Source organism: Podarcis melisellensis (assembly GCF_964234715.1).
Source record: "Podarcis melisellensis genome assembly, chromosome: 4".
In the NCBI taxonomy this organism is placed as follows: Eukaryota; Metazoa; Chordata; class Lepidosauria; order Squamata; family Lacertidae; genus Podarcis; species Podarcis melisellensis.
In genome coordinates this window covers 83,590,578-83,608,137 of record NC_138531.1, presented here as the reverse complement: position 1 = coordinate 83,608,137, position 17,560 = coordinate 83,590,578, and the positions used below count along the sequence as shown (strand labels likewise).

The window sequence follows — 17,560 nt, the reverse complement described above, 5'->3', positions numbered from 1 at the left end:
TCTGGGATTACAGAATCCATAACTGTTTCTGATTAGATCCCGGAATGCCCAGGTTTTCCTGTTTCCTCCCCTCCTCATCTCGGAGGGGAGAACAATTAAAAATGGTGGGTGGGTGCGAAAATGGAGTCCTGTTTATACTGAAAATATAATACCAGCACAAAATGAAGGAAATAGTGAATCTGAATAGTGAATTTCTCCCCCATTCCTAGATAGTGGTAAACACACACACACACGCGTGCAACTCAAGTCCAGAGGGAAAAGGCGAGATATTGGCACTCCTCTGAAGGATTTCCAGGCATTTATCATTCTAGCAGAGGAAGTGGAACAGAAAATGTGAGAAGCTCTTGTCTGCATTCCTTGCACTTATTCAGCAACAGCTTAGCACCATGTTTCTACTTAAAAAAAGAAGAACTGGAGGCAAAACTAGGAACCACTTCATCTATATGGTATCTCCTTTTCTGAAATCCAGCACATCAGGCGCACCACTGCATTGTCAGTGGTTGGTTCTTTGCTTTTCAGCCTCCTATCATGATCCCCACAAGAGTCAGTGAAGAGTTACATCTCAGGAGAAGATGGCTCCATTAGTGTCAAGATCGTGCAATTATGTCTGTTCTACTGAGTGTTGGGGAAATTTAAAAAGGGGGGGGGGAGCTGGAAAATTATTTTACAATCTGTATTGCAAGCTCCTTAATGAATTCAAACTTTAATGATCTGTAGTTTATTATCTCTCATGGAACGTCTTGCTAGCAAGTGCTTGCTGTTAAATTAGGTGCTATCATTACCCAAGAAAGGTGCACAAAACATTGCATCAATTAGCAACTGGGGATGCCAAAGTACCACGGGAAAAGAAAACTAGCTACACCTACGCAATTGAGTTCTCTCAAGGGGAACTTGACCCTGTAGCTGATCCAGCCATGGCTCTACCTGAACCACATCAGATGACACATACGATGCCTAATGAAAGGCTTTAAATGTATCTCCAAGACAGTTCAGCATCCAGAAAGTTTCCCCCAAGCTTAGTGAAAGATACTGCAAACAAAGCACATTGTATATTTATTTTCCCAAGAAACGGATAAGCTAATTTCAGTGCAGATAAGCTCTGTGTTGTCATGCTCCAACGTAACTGGGAATGAAGCATCTGCCTGGGGGACAAATGTAACCAGCAATACATCATGTTGAGCTTATCAGAAAATCATGCTCTACTCAGTGGATGCAAAGGGACGCCGCAGCTCAACTCAACATTTGGACTGACTCGGTTCAAAGCAAGAAGAGTATATACTATCTCTTTTTCATGCTATCTTTATGGCTTGTACTTCAGGTAGGGAGGAGGTAGAGAGAATGGAAAACGGATCACTTGCTTGACACGATAGCCAGCCGCTGAGCAGTGGAGATTTCAAAGTGAAAAACTGTGTGCCATATTTTATTTCTCATGTTTTAACCAAGAATGCCCCTGGAAATGACACCACATTGTAATGTAATGTTGTTCTCATTGGACCATTCTCTATGAAGAATGCCACATTGACCTAGGAGCAAAGCTTTTCTTTAAAAAAAAATGTATATGAAAATTTTATTCCAAACCCTGAAGAGCATTCACATCTAAGGGAGTGCTTTTGCTTAACCTCCACACCTCAAATGCAAAAAATTAAGAAAAGATGGGGGGAAGAAATGGGGGGGAAAGAAAAGCCTGTGCCCAACACTATCATAAAAACATTAGAGGGGTGTATATCCTTACCCCCTAACAGGAGTGCTCCTATTCAGGGTTCTGGCCAACCATGCTGTCTACTATAAGTTTTCAGTATCTCAAGTAGGCTTTCTTATCCTTTCCATTTCATGCCTTTCCTTCCCAAATGACACAGCATTCTCTGGCACCTCATGTCCACTGAGCATGCTCAGACTGCACTGGGCTGTTCGGACAACAGGCAAATGCTGATACAGTTTCATTTCCCATTGGCTCCATGTTTGTCTCCTTTCTTGTTAGTACAGGGACACTGAATTTGCCATAAGAGGGAATGTGGGGTTGTTACCAGCTGGTCAGATGGAAAGCAGATGGAAAATTGATCTTTCACTAATACAGTAATAAAGTGAACTGCCATGGATGCTTTAGCTGACATTCCTGCATTGCAGGGGGCTGGTCGAGATCACCCTTGGGGTCCCTTCCAACAATTCTATGATTCTGTGTGGGGCTTGAACCCACAATCTTGAGATTAAGAGCCTCATGCTCTACCAACTGAGCTATATGAAAACATGCAAGGTCCAACCTATTCTCTTGATTGCAATGTTTTAACTCCTCTTAATACAGTGGTACCTTGGGTTACATATGCTTCAGGTTTCATACGCTTCAGGTTACAGACTCCGCTAACCCAGAGATAGTACCTCGGGTTAAGAACTTTGCTTCAGGATAAGAACAGAAATCGTGCTCCGGCGGCGTGGCGGCAGCAGGAGGCCCCATTAGCTAAAGTGGTGCTTCAGGTTAAGAACAGTTTCATGTTAAGAACAGACCTCTGGAACGAATTAAGTTCTTAACCCAAGGTACCACTGTATTGTATTTTTAAATTGTCGTAATTTGCCCTGGCACCTTATGGTAAAGGGTTGGTAATAAATTATTATTCTTATTTATTAAAAGATAAGTTTGCAGGTTCCTAAAACCAGGAACCATTGAATCCTGAATCTCATTTCCCACAGTAGCTCGCCAGATGCTGCCAGAAGCAAGGCATGAAAGCAACATCCTGTGGCTTTGCTCCCCAGCAAGTGGTATTTAGTGGTATACTGCTCTTGGGGATGGAGGTTCCAATTGGTTATCGTGCTTTGCCTAACACCTTGCTGACCTACACTCTGTAAGGGCTATAAGTTGCACCCAGGGCAATTCAACTGTGCCTGTGCTACAGCTGCTTTCCTTTCGATTGCTCAGGATGCAGAGCAAGTAAGCTTACCTTAATAGGTCTTCCATCCGGTGTAAGCACCTCCTCTGACAGCTCCATCATCTTCAGGGCCATCAGCGCAATGGGCTTTGCGTGATTTAGGTTCTGTCTGTGGAGCCCTGCTGCAACACAGTAGGCATCACCTATTGTTTCCACCTGCAGCAATCAGACAAATCAAATGCAAAAAAAATATGATAATGAGCCAGGAACTGGTACCATTAAGTCTCTGCAATCACTGAATGTTGCTTAAAAACATGTCAGCACAACATCAATAAGATAAGCTATTAGACAACGGAGTATAATTACCCCCAAGTTTGCAAACAGCCACCATCAAATCCTGACACCTCATTGCACAGTTGTTCATCATTAGTGAGCGCAAAATCATTAGAATCGAGGACAACTTATGCCACCAAGTGGGTTGTAACAACACTGAACCATGAGAAAGTGGGGGTTTTTTTCCTGGATCACAGAGCCTACTGCAAATTTGCAGGTGGGGGAGAAGGTGCCACTGCAGTTTGTCCTCTTGTAGGATAAGAATTGTAGATTAATACCTATACAATCTGTACATCTTCTACACTAAAGCTGTCTGACACTTACAGACTGAACATAGAATTTCTTCTACCTCTCTCACAGCAGAGACCCTGAACAGTAAAATTCAGGGTCTCTGGTCACAAATGCAGTTGCCATGAATGCCAGAGCAGCTGCCCCACTGAACTCTGGTGAGTTCATCTCTAGCAACAGCAAATGATCTGGCAAGAATAATGCTCTGGTAGCCTTCAATGTTTCCTATTGTTTGGCTCATTGATACCAATTCTAAACATATGGAGATCCACGAAGCAGGAGACATCACTCTGAAGTAATATTTGGGGTGGGTGAGTGGGACCAATTATCTTATCTTTGATAGTGAAGGATTGCAGACAAGGAAGGAAGGAAGGAAGGAAGGAAGGAAGGAAGGAAGGAAGGAAGGAAGGAAGGAAGGAAGGAAGGGAAAGAAAGAAAGAAAGAAAGAAAGAAAGAAAGAAAGAAAGAAAGAAAGAAAGAAAGAGGAGTACCCTGGACTGAACACACATCATATTGATGTTGTGGACTGGCTGGACCAACTGGGGAACCCCCAAGGGATGAAGCCTAGGAAGTGGTAGCGAGATGACGATGAGTTGGTGAAGAGAGAAGAGGGGGGAGGAGGAGGTGTCAGAAGCTGAAGAGGCAGCAGCGTTTAGTGAGCAAGGAGACTCTGTGACAGAGAGAAGCCCAGAATCAGAAGAGGAAGTAGGAGAGGAGGGAAACCAAGAGACAAAGATGAGTTGGGCTGGTGAAGAATCAACAGTATCTCCCCCTCCTGCTGCTACAAGCTCCCCTCTCTCCTTGTCTCGCAGAACCAGAAGAGGCATGAAGAGGGAGGAGCAAAGACAGTCATCCTGGCAGAGTCTCAGATTGCTTGGGAAGGACCCGGGAGAGGAAGCTGTGGCAAAGCAAGGATCTTCAGTCTCAACTGCCTCATAGGGGCATGGCCTACCAAGAAGAGTTGCTGCGCTCATAAGGCATAGCACTCCTGAGCAAATTTTGTTTCTTCTAATAAAAAGTTCACTTCACTTACTCTGTGTGATTTATTGCTGACCTGCACCTGACACCCCCATTTAACATCTGAGGGCTTGCCGATTAGAGAGAACAGGGAGGAAAAGAACCATGTAGATGGAGACTAGCTATTTCTTTTCATATTTTCTAAAATCTATTTTATATTAGAGATTTCTTGGTTTACAAAAGTATGTGCAATGTCTCTTTTTTCAAGTTACATTTTCTACAGATCACTTTCATTTGTTGAGACATTAGTGTTACATTTATTGAGCGCCTAACTCAGGGATCTCCAGATTGCTGCTTTTTCTGCAGGTGTATTCAGCAACGTATCATTGGCACAATATCACTGCATTGGTGGTGTGATGGCCTGGGAATCCGATTCAGAGGCTGAACCGGAGGAATCCCAGCCTGCACAGGAGTCCCCGCCTCCAGGGCCGGCTGAACTGGGGCAGGGCCTTGGATCTGAAGCGCCTGCACCTGTGCCGGATCCTCAGGAGCAGGCACCAGGTGATTCCACTCTAGCTCCAGAGGTGATTAAGGACACAGTGCCTACAGGTGCACCTCTCTCGGCCCTGCCAGAGGCAGGTGAGTCTCCCCCTGGGTCCAGTAACTCCCCAGCCTCTCCTGAACTGCAGAGGCTTAGGGCAGAGAGGCGGAGGGAACTGGTTTCTCCCAGGAGGAGTGCTCGCCTTAAGGCCAGGAGAGGCAGGTCTCCTGGGGGCTGGGACCGCCCCTGGCCTCAGAGAAGATAAAGGCCAGTCAGCCCGGTCCCAGGTTGTGGGAGCAACATCATTGAGTACCTGCTCCTGCCCGGACCCAGACCTGACCCTCCAGTGTTCCTGTCCCCGCCCGGCTTCCTGCTTCGGACCTCGCCCCGCTCCTTGTGAACTGTTTCCAGGCTAGTGACCAGGACCGGACTTTGACTACGTCAACGGTAACCTTCCCCCCGGGACCAGCACAGGTGGGTAGATATAGTGGAGCATCCTTACATCATTCCCCTTTATTAGTTTTGCTATAATGCACTCCCACTGTTAACATATTATTGCTGTCTTGAGAGGGAACTCTTGCACAGCAGTGGGACAGAACAACAACATCACTAGAACTTTTGATGTGCACAAAATTTCAGGATGCCAGCGGGAATCCACGAGACACACGCTGACTGGAGATGAAACAGGGTGTCCGTTGCAAAACTTCTGCAGGCACAAACATTACTGAAAGCAGGTTTGCTTATAAGCGCCCCGATACCATCACCAGTGCAAATCCTTGTGATGCACAAGGGACAGGTTTTCTGGAAGGGTTTAAAACTGCAGACGAACAGAGGAAATGTTTTGTGAAATGCTAACAATAACATTTGAAAGATCATCCTGCTTGTTCTCAGAGAAAAGTAAAGCATACGTGACAGCTGGCAGAAGAACCACCTTTGTCAAGCAAATGCTTGATGGGTTTTACAGCCTGATCTGCAAGTTTTGTCCCACTGAGTTCAGTGAAGCCGATGCTCAGGTAATAGTCTTAGAGGAAGACAATGAGGAGTCGACGTTTGTAGGCAGGAACAGAGGATGTTGCTTTAGAACTGGGAGTTGTCATGAGACATTCACATAGTTGCCTATGTATGCCCTAAGCAAGGTTGCCATATCTTGAAGAGGAAAAAAAGAGGACAGCCTGAGCCACTCATTGCCAGCCCAAGACAGGGAAAGAGTTGTGCAGTTGTGGGACCACTGCCACCAAGCCCGCATGACTGTTTGCCCAGCTCGGACTGGCAGCAGCTATGGTGTGCAGAGCAGTCCAAGACCAATATAAAATTTCGCCTAGGTGGGCATGTTGGCCCCGCAAAAGAGGACATGTCCAGGTTTTCCTGGACATTTGGCAACCCTAGTCCTAAGTCTCTGTCCCACTGACGGCACAACTTACTCAGCACAGACTGCAAACTGGGTAGTTGAACCCCAATGAATTTTAAAGCACCATCACTTTTTGACCACAGATCTATTTGGTGCCCAAGAAAATAAATAAGGGAATTTGTTTCAGAATGAAGGATACAGTGGTACCTCGGGTTACAGACGCTTCAGGTTACAGACGCTTCAGGTTACAGACTCCGCTAACCCAGAAATAGTACCTCGGGTTAAGAACTTTGCTTCAGGATGAGAACAGAAATCGCGCAACAGCGGTGCGGCGGCAGTGGGAGGCCCCATTAGCTAAAGTGGTGCTTCAGGTTAAGAACAGTTTCAGGTTAAGAACGGACCTCCAGAATGAATTAAGTTCTTAACCCGAGGTACCACTGTATATCGTGTGTCTTTTTAATGTTGATGCATAAAAGAAAGATAAAAACAGAAACCTCAGGCATGAGCTAGTGTTATATTAGAGGTGGAAGATCAGAAAATATCTTATAACAAGCCATACCAACTGGCTATCTAGCTTAATACTGTCCACACTGATTGGCAGCCGCTCTCCAGGGTTTCAGACAGGAGTCTCTTGCAACCATCCTGGAAAAGTTGGTGACTGAACCAGGGACCTTGTGCATCATGAACAGCAAATGCTCCACCACTCAGCTATGATCCTTCCACTTGTGGAAGAGATGTCTTGTGTCAAATAGCAGCATTTCCAATTGTTGCTCTCTGGACTCTCTCCTCTGCTTCCCTCCCCTCCTCTTTTGCTTTAAAATACTGGCTTGAAATAAGCCTCAAAATGTAATCACAGGGGGTCACACTTACGTCTTGTCTGATGCATGCCTTTCGCGGCAAAAACCAGACAAGCCCGGTGCACTGAAAAGAGCAGCTGCAGAGGGAATATGCTGCTATTTCGGCCTGGCTTCTCGCAGCAGGATCCCTGTAAAAGCTTAATAGACAATTTGGATTATAACTGTTGCAGCTGAGGACTCGACACTACTCTCCACCCCCACCCCACCACAAAATGAACAAGCTTGCAACGTCTCTCTCTTAATCCAAGCTTAAATCCCACCAATGCTATAAAATTCAACAATGTAAATGAGGGGGAAATGCATTTTACTGGAGGAGGGGTAGAACGGACACACACTGCCCACTTTGCAATTTAGTATCTAAGCTTCTTCCGATTACAGGACAAAGATTTGAGGCTGATACTAGAACACCATGGACGTTTGACTCCAGGTTGTAAATTTAAAAAATGCTGCATTTGTCAACTTTCCAGTTCATCTTGAATTATTTTAATTATTGCACCATCATTGTACATGCTGCTTTACAAAGTAATGTAACCAAAAAGCATAGCTGGCTCCTTAGGGAAGGAAATGCAAAAATCCATAGTAGGGCAATCCCACTATTAGGATTAACCAAAACGATTTCCCTGGTGTGTGGTGTGATGCCTAACCAGGCTGCCCCTTAATACCAGCTGTGCCTGTCAGAGGACCTGGAATGGTGGAAGCAAAGAAAGTGAGGAAGCTTAAGGGACTTCAGGTGAGTCTGCAGTCCAAGGTAGGGAAGGCTAGGCTGAGTTGAGCTGAATAATTCCCAGCTACAACTGAAGATGATTCAGTTGCCTAATGGGTTCTTCTAAGCTCAATGCACACCCAGACAATTGCTGTACACATATGCAAGAGTTACAGCTATAGGGACTAGAAAGCTAAAGAAAGGTGGGAAAGGCAAAGCTGATTTGATACCAGGGAGCTGTTCACGGTGCTGAAGAAGGTTTGCTGACACTTAGAGCTCTTGTGGCTAAACCACAGAGCCTAGGACTTGCCGATCAGAAGGTCGGCAGTTCGAATTCCCGTAACAGGGTGAGCTCCCATTGTTCGATCTCAGCTTCTGCCAACCTAGCAGTTCGAAAGCACGTCAAAATGCAAGTAGATAAATAGGTACCGCTCTGGCGAGTAAGGTAAACAGCGTTTCCGTGCGCTGCTCTGGTTCGCCAGAAGCGGCTTAGTCATGCTGGCCACATGACCCGGAAGCTGTACGCCGGCTCCCTTGGCCAATAAAGCGAGATGAGCACCACAACCCCAGAGTCATCAGCGTCTGGACCTAACGGTCAGGGGTCCCTTTACCTTTACTACTGCATACACCTCGGGTGGCATTTGTTCCATCATGTGACATCTCCTTGTAGGTAGCTTCAGGGGAGGATGACAAACCACAGGGCTTGCAAACCACATTAAAGACAACCTCTTTCACCTGCCCTTCCCCCCCCCCCACTCACCTCCATTTCCCTCCTGACATGCCTACGGTAAAAACCATTCAACCTCTACTCTGGCTCACACCAGATGTTTTGGAAGGCAGTGGGATATTTGCAAAACTACTAAATAGAGGCTGTTAGCCATGATGACTATGTTCTGCTTCTATGGGCAAAGAGCTCTTGTGCTTGGGTCCCCACTGAGGAGATTTCACCCCTCCCATATCCAAGAATCTGCTGATGTTCTCTGCTGATTCTCCAGAGAGGAGGGGGCGGTTTCTGCTCTCTACTTATTCCGCTCCAGCCTCACATCAGAAGGAGAGAGAGAGAGACTGAATGTTAGTGAGAGACTGTGTGTGATCTCTGTATAGATAAGGTTGCTGCTAAGAGCAGCTGCAGACACTCAGTTCAGCATTTTTGTTTAGACCTCATTTAGCTCTGTATATAGGTGTGTATTATAGTTGTAGATAGAATAAAGAAGATATTCTACAGAGCTGCTCTCCGAGTCGTTTATGCTCTGCTATACTCTGCTGTGAGACGATTGTCTTCTTGTGGAAGTGAATTCGGTGCTCACAACTCTAAGCTGTGAGTCCACAGCACTTTGACCTGTTCCTGTGCAGAAGATGGTCTCTGGAAGTGCTACCCAGCTCGCCTAGCCCAGTCGGGGCTGAAGTGGATGAGTCCAGTCTGTGGCACTGGCTCAAGGTCGATACTGACACCCACTTGGGGGGTTCCCCACAGGCTGCTGTGAGAACAGGATGCTGGACTAGATGGGCCATTGGCCTGATCCAGCGGGCTCTTCTTATGTTCTTAATGGAGTGAACATGGGAGCTGCACCACTAACAGTTATTTCAGTTGCAAACACAGCCTGTGGTTGATTGGTTATTCACAAGTGCATGTATTGATTCCTCCCACCCATCAACCCCAGTTTGTTTCCAAGATGGTTGCTGCTATCTACACTTCTTGCCTAGTGCTGACTTACAACCCATGGAAGACAATCTCACTCGGCTACAAATGATCACCAAAGGAGAAGAAGAAGAGGAAACCATGAACCCATCACTCCCGAAAACAGCTTCTGAAAGGCCATTTTTTAACATAATGGGAGCTCCTCTCTTTTATAACGCAATCACTTAAGTGCCCTTATGAGAGTCTTTGGTGTCTTTGTGGGGATGTTAGCAGAATCAGCTCAATGAATTAGCCAAACCTACTTACTGTGGCAAAATTCTTGACAAGTGCACATCTTTTTTTATTCCACTTCAATAAACTTTGATTAAAATGGTTCGGGCAGTGGGAGTGGAGAGAAAGCATTTGTTCTAGTTCACTCTGAGCTGATCAACAAGTTCTATAGTTTCATGAATATCTGCTAAAATAAATTCACTCGCTGCATTTCAGCTTATGTATGCATGCATGTATGCATGTATTATTGTATTATTTATATGTTAGCCACTCTGAGCCTGGCTCTGGCCAGGGAGGGCGGGATACAAATAAAAAAAATTATTATTATTATTATTATTATTATTATTATTATTATTATTATTATTATTATTACATACAAACCATATATTATGTGTAATTCTACACACACACACACACGGAAATGAAGTTTGCATTTATAGATCAGTATTGATTGCTGCAGCTGAGAGTGCTCTGCTCTCCCAAATAAAAATATTCAAGAAGCAATGCAAATCCCACACCTCAATAGTCCTCCCTCCAGTTAATGCTGAGAGAAATTGTCCACCCCTGTGCTATGTCATTTGCAAGCTGTAAAAGAGCCCAACTTTTAGCCAGCTTTTCTAGGCAGGGCCTGAATGTGCAGAATTGGGGTGAAACTCAATATACAGTATCCCAGAGTTGCCATTTCCCTTTCCCCACAAGCCGTTTGAAGCAACACTTTTGTGCGTTGCATCCAATATTACTTCTGCTCATGTTAGACGCATTGGAACTGATGGATGCAGCTAATTTAGAGCCATTAATTTCAATGGGTCTACTCAGAGTAAGACTTAGTTGGCTACAATCAATTGTTCTTAGGCATTCCCTAGTAAGCCATATCTCAAACCCAGGTAATATACATTTTTTACCCCTCCTCTATCTGTATTTTATTTTTCTATTCTCACATTTATTTTTATTCACCATATCCATTATTTTTATTGTATCTTGTATGTGTTTATGCCAATAAACCTTTGATTAAAAAAAAAAAAGTCAAGAGCAGGACCCTGCATTTAGCCAAAAAACAATCTGGAAGCCAGTGAAACTCACAAAAGACCAGTTTCACATGTTCCTGGCAGCTAGCTAGTGATTGACAGAAGACATGCTGCTGAATTCTGGGCCAACTGTATGTTAGTCTTCTAGACTGTCACTACAAAGCACATTGCAGCAATAGTCAAGCCAAGATGTTACCATAGCATCCATGACAACTGCCACATTAATTTTAAGGCGAAACAGATGGATGGCAACAACAAAGTTAGTATGAAATCTGACAGATCTTCCTTTTCCCTCCTGCACATTCCTTTCCGTGGCATACAGAACAGACCCTGTAGGGGGCTTCTTCTCCCTTAAATCATTGGTTCAAAACTATGCTTAGCCATACCATGGTTTGGCTTAGCATGAGAGTAGATTGCGGTTTCTTTGCTACCTCCTGGTTGTTTAGTTGCTGTGCCAAACTGAGCTAAGTCATGATTTGGCTTAGCACGCAGTCTGAACCTGAGCTTGTGATTTTGTTCCCTCCAGACTAAACACAAGCTGTAAACCAAAAGCAAATTTCTTCCTCCAGAGCCTGCATGCTCACACTAAGCAATGGTTTGTCTTTGCATGATGTGTGAACCAGACCCATAGCAATAGTAACATTTGGCACGTGAATGTAGAAGAATACACACACACGATTTCCATTGAAAAAGAAGAGAGAGAATGAACCGAAGGAAAAAAAGTTCTACATGTTGTGATCTTGTATCTTAGGACAACCTTGCTGCCTGATAGTTTTATAGACAGGACTGCTGTTTGATGCTGTTGTACCTCTGCTTGCCTGCCAATCAAACTGCAGGATGCTCTCTGCCTTGATTTCAGAGATTTCTTTAGCCTTTGCTGGAGACTGCCAATAAAATAACCCCTCCCTGCCTTCCTCCTGTTGCATCCCTTTTATCTATTTTGTCTAAAAGCAAAGTACAGGGGACTGACAGAAAAGCAAAAGCGACTCAGAACATGAGGACTTGTGCTGGCTTTGTGTTGGTAGAGTGATTATTATTTTTTTAGCCTGGGGTACTTATCATCCACCATCCTCCAACTCAGGGGCGGAGGAAGTGGGGTGCGGTGGGGGTGGGTCACCCCGCGTGTCACCACAGAGGGGGGTGACAAAATGCCGGGCGGCACTCAATGCAGGGCCTGCAGCACGCCCGAGCCACGCATCTCTCCTGGGAGTGACGCGGTGGCTTGGGCACCCGCAGGCTCCATGCTGCCCCAAATGGTCTACCCACCGCCTCCCCCTCAGCTATAGGGCAGCTGAGTGGGAGGAGGCAGGTAGACTCCTCGGAGGCCCCGTGGAACATACTGCCCCAGCTCATCCCGCCCCTGGCTCCAGGCTCCTGATCAGCTTGCTCCATCGCTGTTCCAACCACAGTGAAGAACAGGCCTCACTAGCCAGAGATTAACTTACCCCTGTGAGTCCTGAAAATGAGATGAATAGGGCTGAGCAATATATTGATATATCACCCCAAACTGGTTTGGGGTTCATATCGTGATAATGGTTTCATAGTTTTTGACCTGGTAATATATTGCGAATCATTATGTGTGTGTGTGTGTGTGTGTGTGGTGCACGCTATGAAAAAAATCACAGTGTGGGATAAACCGTGAAGCCATCCAATGTCTAATTAACAACAACAACAACAATTTATTTATACCCCACTCATCTGGCTAGGCTTCCGCAGCCACTCTAGGCGACACCCAACAGAATATTAAAAACACGATAAAATATCAAACATTAAAAACTTCCCTAAACAGGGGCTGCCTTCATATGTCTTCTAAAAGTCAGGTATTGTTGTTTATTTCCTTGACATCTGATGGGAGGGCATTCCACAGGGTGGGTGCCACTACCGAGAAGACCCTGTGCCTACTTCCCTGTAACTTTACTTCTCACAGTGAGTGAACCGCCAGAAGGCCCTCGGAGCTGGACCTCAGTTTCCGGGCTGAACAATGGGGGTGGAGACACTCCTTCAGGTATACTGCTCCATCCTTATTTCAGACATTGTGATATATCAGTATACATCACGGGGCTAAAAACCAGATATCACCCAGCCCTACTATTTGCCTCTACATATGTAGTTCCATCTTTATTTCAGATATTGTGATATATTGCAAGGTTTAGCTGGTGATTTCCTGATGTTGGAAACCAGATATCGCCCAGCCCTAGAGATGAGTTCTTAGAAGATGTGCTATGAAAATTCACTCAGCAGGAGAGCCAGTGTGGTGTAGTGGTTAAGAGCAGTGGACTCGTAATCTGGTGAACCGGGTTCGCTTCCCCGCTCCTCCTCATGCAGCTGCTGGGTGACCTTGGGCAAGTCACGCTTCTCTGAAGTCTCTCAGCCCCACTCACCTCACAGAGTGTTTGTTGTGGGGGAGGAAGGGAAAGGAGAATGTTAGCCGCTTTGAGACTCCCTCGGGTAGTGATATAACGGGATATCAAATCCAAACTCTTCTTCTCGGCAGGGGGAATATGAACCTGAGCTTGCTGGATCAGACCAGTGGCCCTAGCACTCTGTTCGGCCTGCAATTCCTCAACAGCTCCCAGTGTAGCAACCTCTATCCTTGATCGTCTTTTGCTTGTTCACAGCCTAAGTTGCTGTTCTTCCTTTTAAAAAAGAAGAAGCTATCAGGAGACTTTCACACATCTCCTGCATTGCTGCCTAGTTTGGCACTAAAAGGATGTAATCTTTAACATACTTAATTGGAAGGAAGTCCCACAAAAATAAATGGGACCTGCCTTCAAGGAAATGTGCTTAAGACTTGCGTTTAAGTCCTCCTCTGTATTCTGCTTTCATTTAAAATGGATGACAACTGTTACATTCCTTTTAATATGTGCCATTTTTATCTTCTCTCCCAAAATGCTTTATGAATTAAATATAGGGAAGAAGATTAAAAGGGGAGAAATAAAGAGGCAGATTTTTTTTAAAAAATGATTGCACAAGCAAGGGTGAAAATAAAGAATTTTCAGGAAGATCTCAGAATAAATTGAGAGTTGATTAGATACAAGAAAGCTATTCCTGGAGAAGAGGAGAAAGATACAATTCTGATTGAGAGTCTGTCTGGGATTACCTAAAACAGATTAGATAAGAGCACAGCCAGGCTAAAGCTCCATCGATCCTCAGAGCTAAATTTAAAATAAAGAATCGCATTTGAAGCACCTTGAAAATATCTCATTCAAGACAGTCCTATGATTTTAACAACAACTTGACAACTTGATTTGGTAAAGATAATTTGTGCATGATCTCTTGCCCATTTGCAAGGCAAAGCTATGCACCATGTGACCCAACAAGCCAAACCAGGGATACAGGCGTCTTAACAGACCATGAGCTTGAATGTCTTGTGATAGGAAGCCAAAGTTCAATAGCTCCATTTCCATATTTGGCAAATGCTTTTAGAGATTTCGGAACATTTTAGTGGCTCCACTTGCTGTTTCATCTTTTGTCTTTTTTGGGGGGGGGGGTTTTAATTTGATACACTGCTTACCGTGTTCTTTGTTCCCATTTGTTGTGCAATCAGCATTGAGGCACTTCTCAAAAGGAAAATTACAAATCCCGCAGACAGGGAAGAGTGCAGTGCTTCCCCTCCCAACCCCTTGATGCTGATGGCTGGGAAGGGGTTAAGAGTGTGCTGCAAGTTGAAGGCCAGGGTGGAAGCTCTGAGCCGTACCACAGCAGAGGCCCTGAGCTTTGCCCAATTGGGCAAGAAGTTATCAGTGGTTAGTTCTCTAGTTGGCGGCAGCCTGCAGAAATCAGCCCAAATCAACTGCCATTGGCAGCTTTCCAGTTGACAACAGCCAGGAGAACGCATCAGACCAGGGTGTTTCAGAGTGCCAGAGGAGTTGGTATCCACTGTCTCCAAACCCTCGTGGATCCCTTGGGGGCCCTGATCCTCTAGTCCCTCCGCTGTGTGCTTTCCTGGAGCAGTGAAACCAGAAAGCACTCTACACTTTTATAATAATAATAATAATAATAATAATAATAATAATAATAATAATAATAATAATTTATTATTTGTACCCCGCCCATCTGGCTGGGTTTCCCCAGCCACTCTGGGCGGCTTCCAACAAAGATGAAAGATACACTAAAATGTCACATATTAAAAACTTCCCTGAACAGGGCTGCCTTCAGATGTCTTCTGAATGTCAGGTAGATGTTTTCACCACAGGCAGTGCAAGTGGCAGCCTAGGCTTCCTTCTCCCGTGTCACAGCGCAATCCTGAGCACGTCTCCCTAGAAGCTAGTCCTACTGGGTTCTATAGGGCCTACTTCCAGGAAAACGGGTGCAGAATTGCAGCCTTAATAAGTACGTCAGTAAATGTATAAGCCACATCCACATGTTTTCCTACATGCCAAGAAAATCCAACCGTGGCCACTACTTGCAAGAGTCGTCATAGCATGCACACCAGTGCCTAATCGCATCTATTCAACTCTTTGAAAGTTTATAATGGTTTACATACATTCTCCTTTATTCACACTCAATTATGCCTCATATTCTCATGCTCAGGGACCTCTAATTATATTCTTTGCCATACTCAGCTTATGCTTCTAATAATACTCAGGCCTAGGAAAGTAGATTAATACTCATATTCAACCATACAAAGAGAAACCTCCATCACTTTTACTTCTGTGTTGCAGCAGGATTTGGCTGCTGATTCAAACCTTAAATCTTCTGCAGACCTTCATTTTCCTGCAGTTTCTTTCTCTGTGCAAACCTGAGGCTCCTTCTTCCAGCAGCGTAGCAATGCTGCATCCACAAGGGAGCCAGGCTTTTGAAAACCAGCCTACGTGAGCAACACACAGTCCACTGGTTGGTGGGAAACCATTCCCAAGTGAACGGGAAGAGATTCCAAATGGCAACCCATCCATCTGCTTAAAAGTGTGCTCTTCTGAGGGCTGCCTCCCCTCTGCAAATCCCAGTTCCTTCCCCAAGAGTCTAATTATGAAGCAATTGCTTTCGTGAGCCCTACAGGCATTTAAACACTCCCTCCCTCCCCCTCTCTCTCTTAATGATCTTTCACACTGGCAAGCCCAGGAAAGCACTGGTTCTAACACCTCTGTTTAGCAGTCAGGGCAGGAAGCCTCGAGAGCCCAGGATAAAGGAAAACTCTGACGAGAACAATGTGTTGAGCCATAGACAGCTATGTTCAAGGGAATGGAAAGAAGCAATCAATTCTCGACATGTACTCTCTCTACCTGATATTAAATGACATTTTGTCATTTCCCCCCCCCTCCGAGTAAAAAAAAAAACAGACACAAGACTTTACAGCAACTGGCAGTCTAAAACCTCAACTATATAAAAAACAAAACACATGGGAGCAATTTTTCAAAAGCACACAGGAATCACGATTTTATCTTAAGCATTTTTTTTTCTACTCGGAAGTAAGTCCTACGGAGCTCAATAAAACTCTTCTGAGGGCTTGCATAGCAGCAAGCGCATTTGGATTTGATTGGACTTGCTTCTGAGTAGGCATGCATAAGATTGGGCTGCTAGGCTCAGCAGGTTCAACTGAAATCAGAGGGATTTATTTCAGTGCATAGGATGAGGCTGTGTAAGCCACAGTTCTGTCAGTCATAAATGGAATATGGATCACCCTATTGTCAGAGAGAGAATCATAGAGTTGGAAGAGACCCTGGAGTCATCTAATCCAACCCCCTGCAGTGCAGGAATCTCAACACATGGGGCCTCATCCAATCTGAAACCATACCAGCCCCTGCTTAGCTTTGCAAACATACTAGCAGTTTTATTGCTGCACCAGTAGGGTTCATCATACATAAACTCCTTTTAAAACCAAGGAGGCTGCAAAGCCTTCCCCCAGGTGCTTCTGTCAACTTCAGATTCTCAATTTTCCAACAGTAAATTCAGTTCTACACATTTCTGAATCAGTTTATGATAAATGTCCTTCTGGAAATTCATTGACCTTTTTTGGTGACCCCTTCTCCTACTATACAGAACACAATTTTATATGTAATTTCCCATTATATACATGCCTTTGAAAGCAATCTTCCCCTAGCATATTTTGTATGTTATTTACACCAACATATGCATTTCTATGCACATTGCTTGGCCAGAGAACCAACTGCGTTGCAAAATTCAGAGCTGCCTCTTTTCTTAGTAAAGCTTCTAGGTGAATCCCGTTTTTAATCTTTGCAGCAACATGCCGGCTGCTTTGGTGGCATTTCTGCCGATCAAAGGGCTCGCGAAAGCACATAAGCCTTGATGAATATAAAGTAAAACAACTTAAGTTGTCAAGCCTATTTATTTAATCAGATTTGGTTATCAGATTTATATCGTGCCCATTCACTAAGCGGTTTAGAGTGGTATACACAGGATCATATTACTGTATTCTCAGAAAAGACTGCTTGAGGAAAGATAACCTGAAAGAAAGGGTGATTTGCTCAAAGTCAATCAGTGAATGTCATTGCTGAGCAAGGGTTTGGACTCTCTAGCTCATGGGTAGGCAAACTAAGGCCCGGGGGCTGGATCTGGCCCAATCGCCTTCTAAATCCGGTCCACTGGATGGTCCGGGAATCAGTGTGTTTTCACATGAGTAGAATGTGTGCTTTTATTTAAAATGCATCTCTGGGTTATTTGTGGGGAATTCGTTCATCCCCCCCCCTTCAAAATAGTCCAGCCCCCCACAAGGTCTGAAGGACAGTGGACCGGCCCCCTGCTGAAAAGGTTTACTGACCCCTGCTCTAGCTGAAACCCAGG

At 44.8% G+C, this 17,560-nt stretch overlaps 1 protein-coding gene across 2 annotated transcripts in view; it reads right to left on the bottom strand.

Annotated features, from left to right (window-relative positions):
- GUCY1A2 (guanylate cyclase 1 soluble subunit alpha 2) overlaps window positions 1–17,560 on the bottom strand; it is a 149,724-nt gene that overhangs the window by 51,158 nt on the left and 81,006 nt on the right. For both annotated transcript variants that reach the window (XM_081909781.1, XM_081909782.1), the window contains exon 6: window positions 2,931–3,074. In XM_081909781.1, the coding sequence (XP_081765907.1) occupies window positions 2,931–3,074 (144 nt within the window). The remainder of the gene's footprint in view (window positions 1–2,930; window positions 3,075–17,560) is intronic.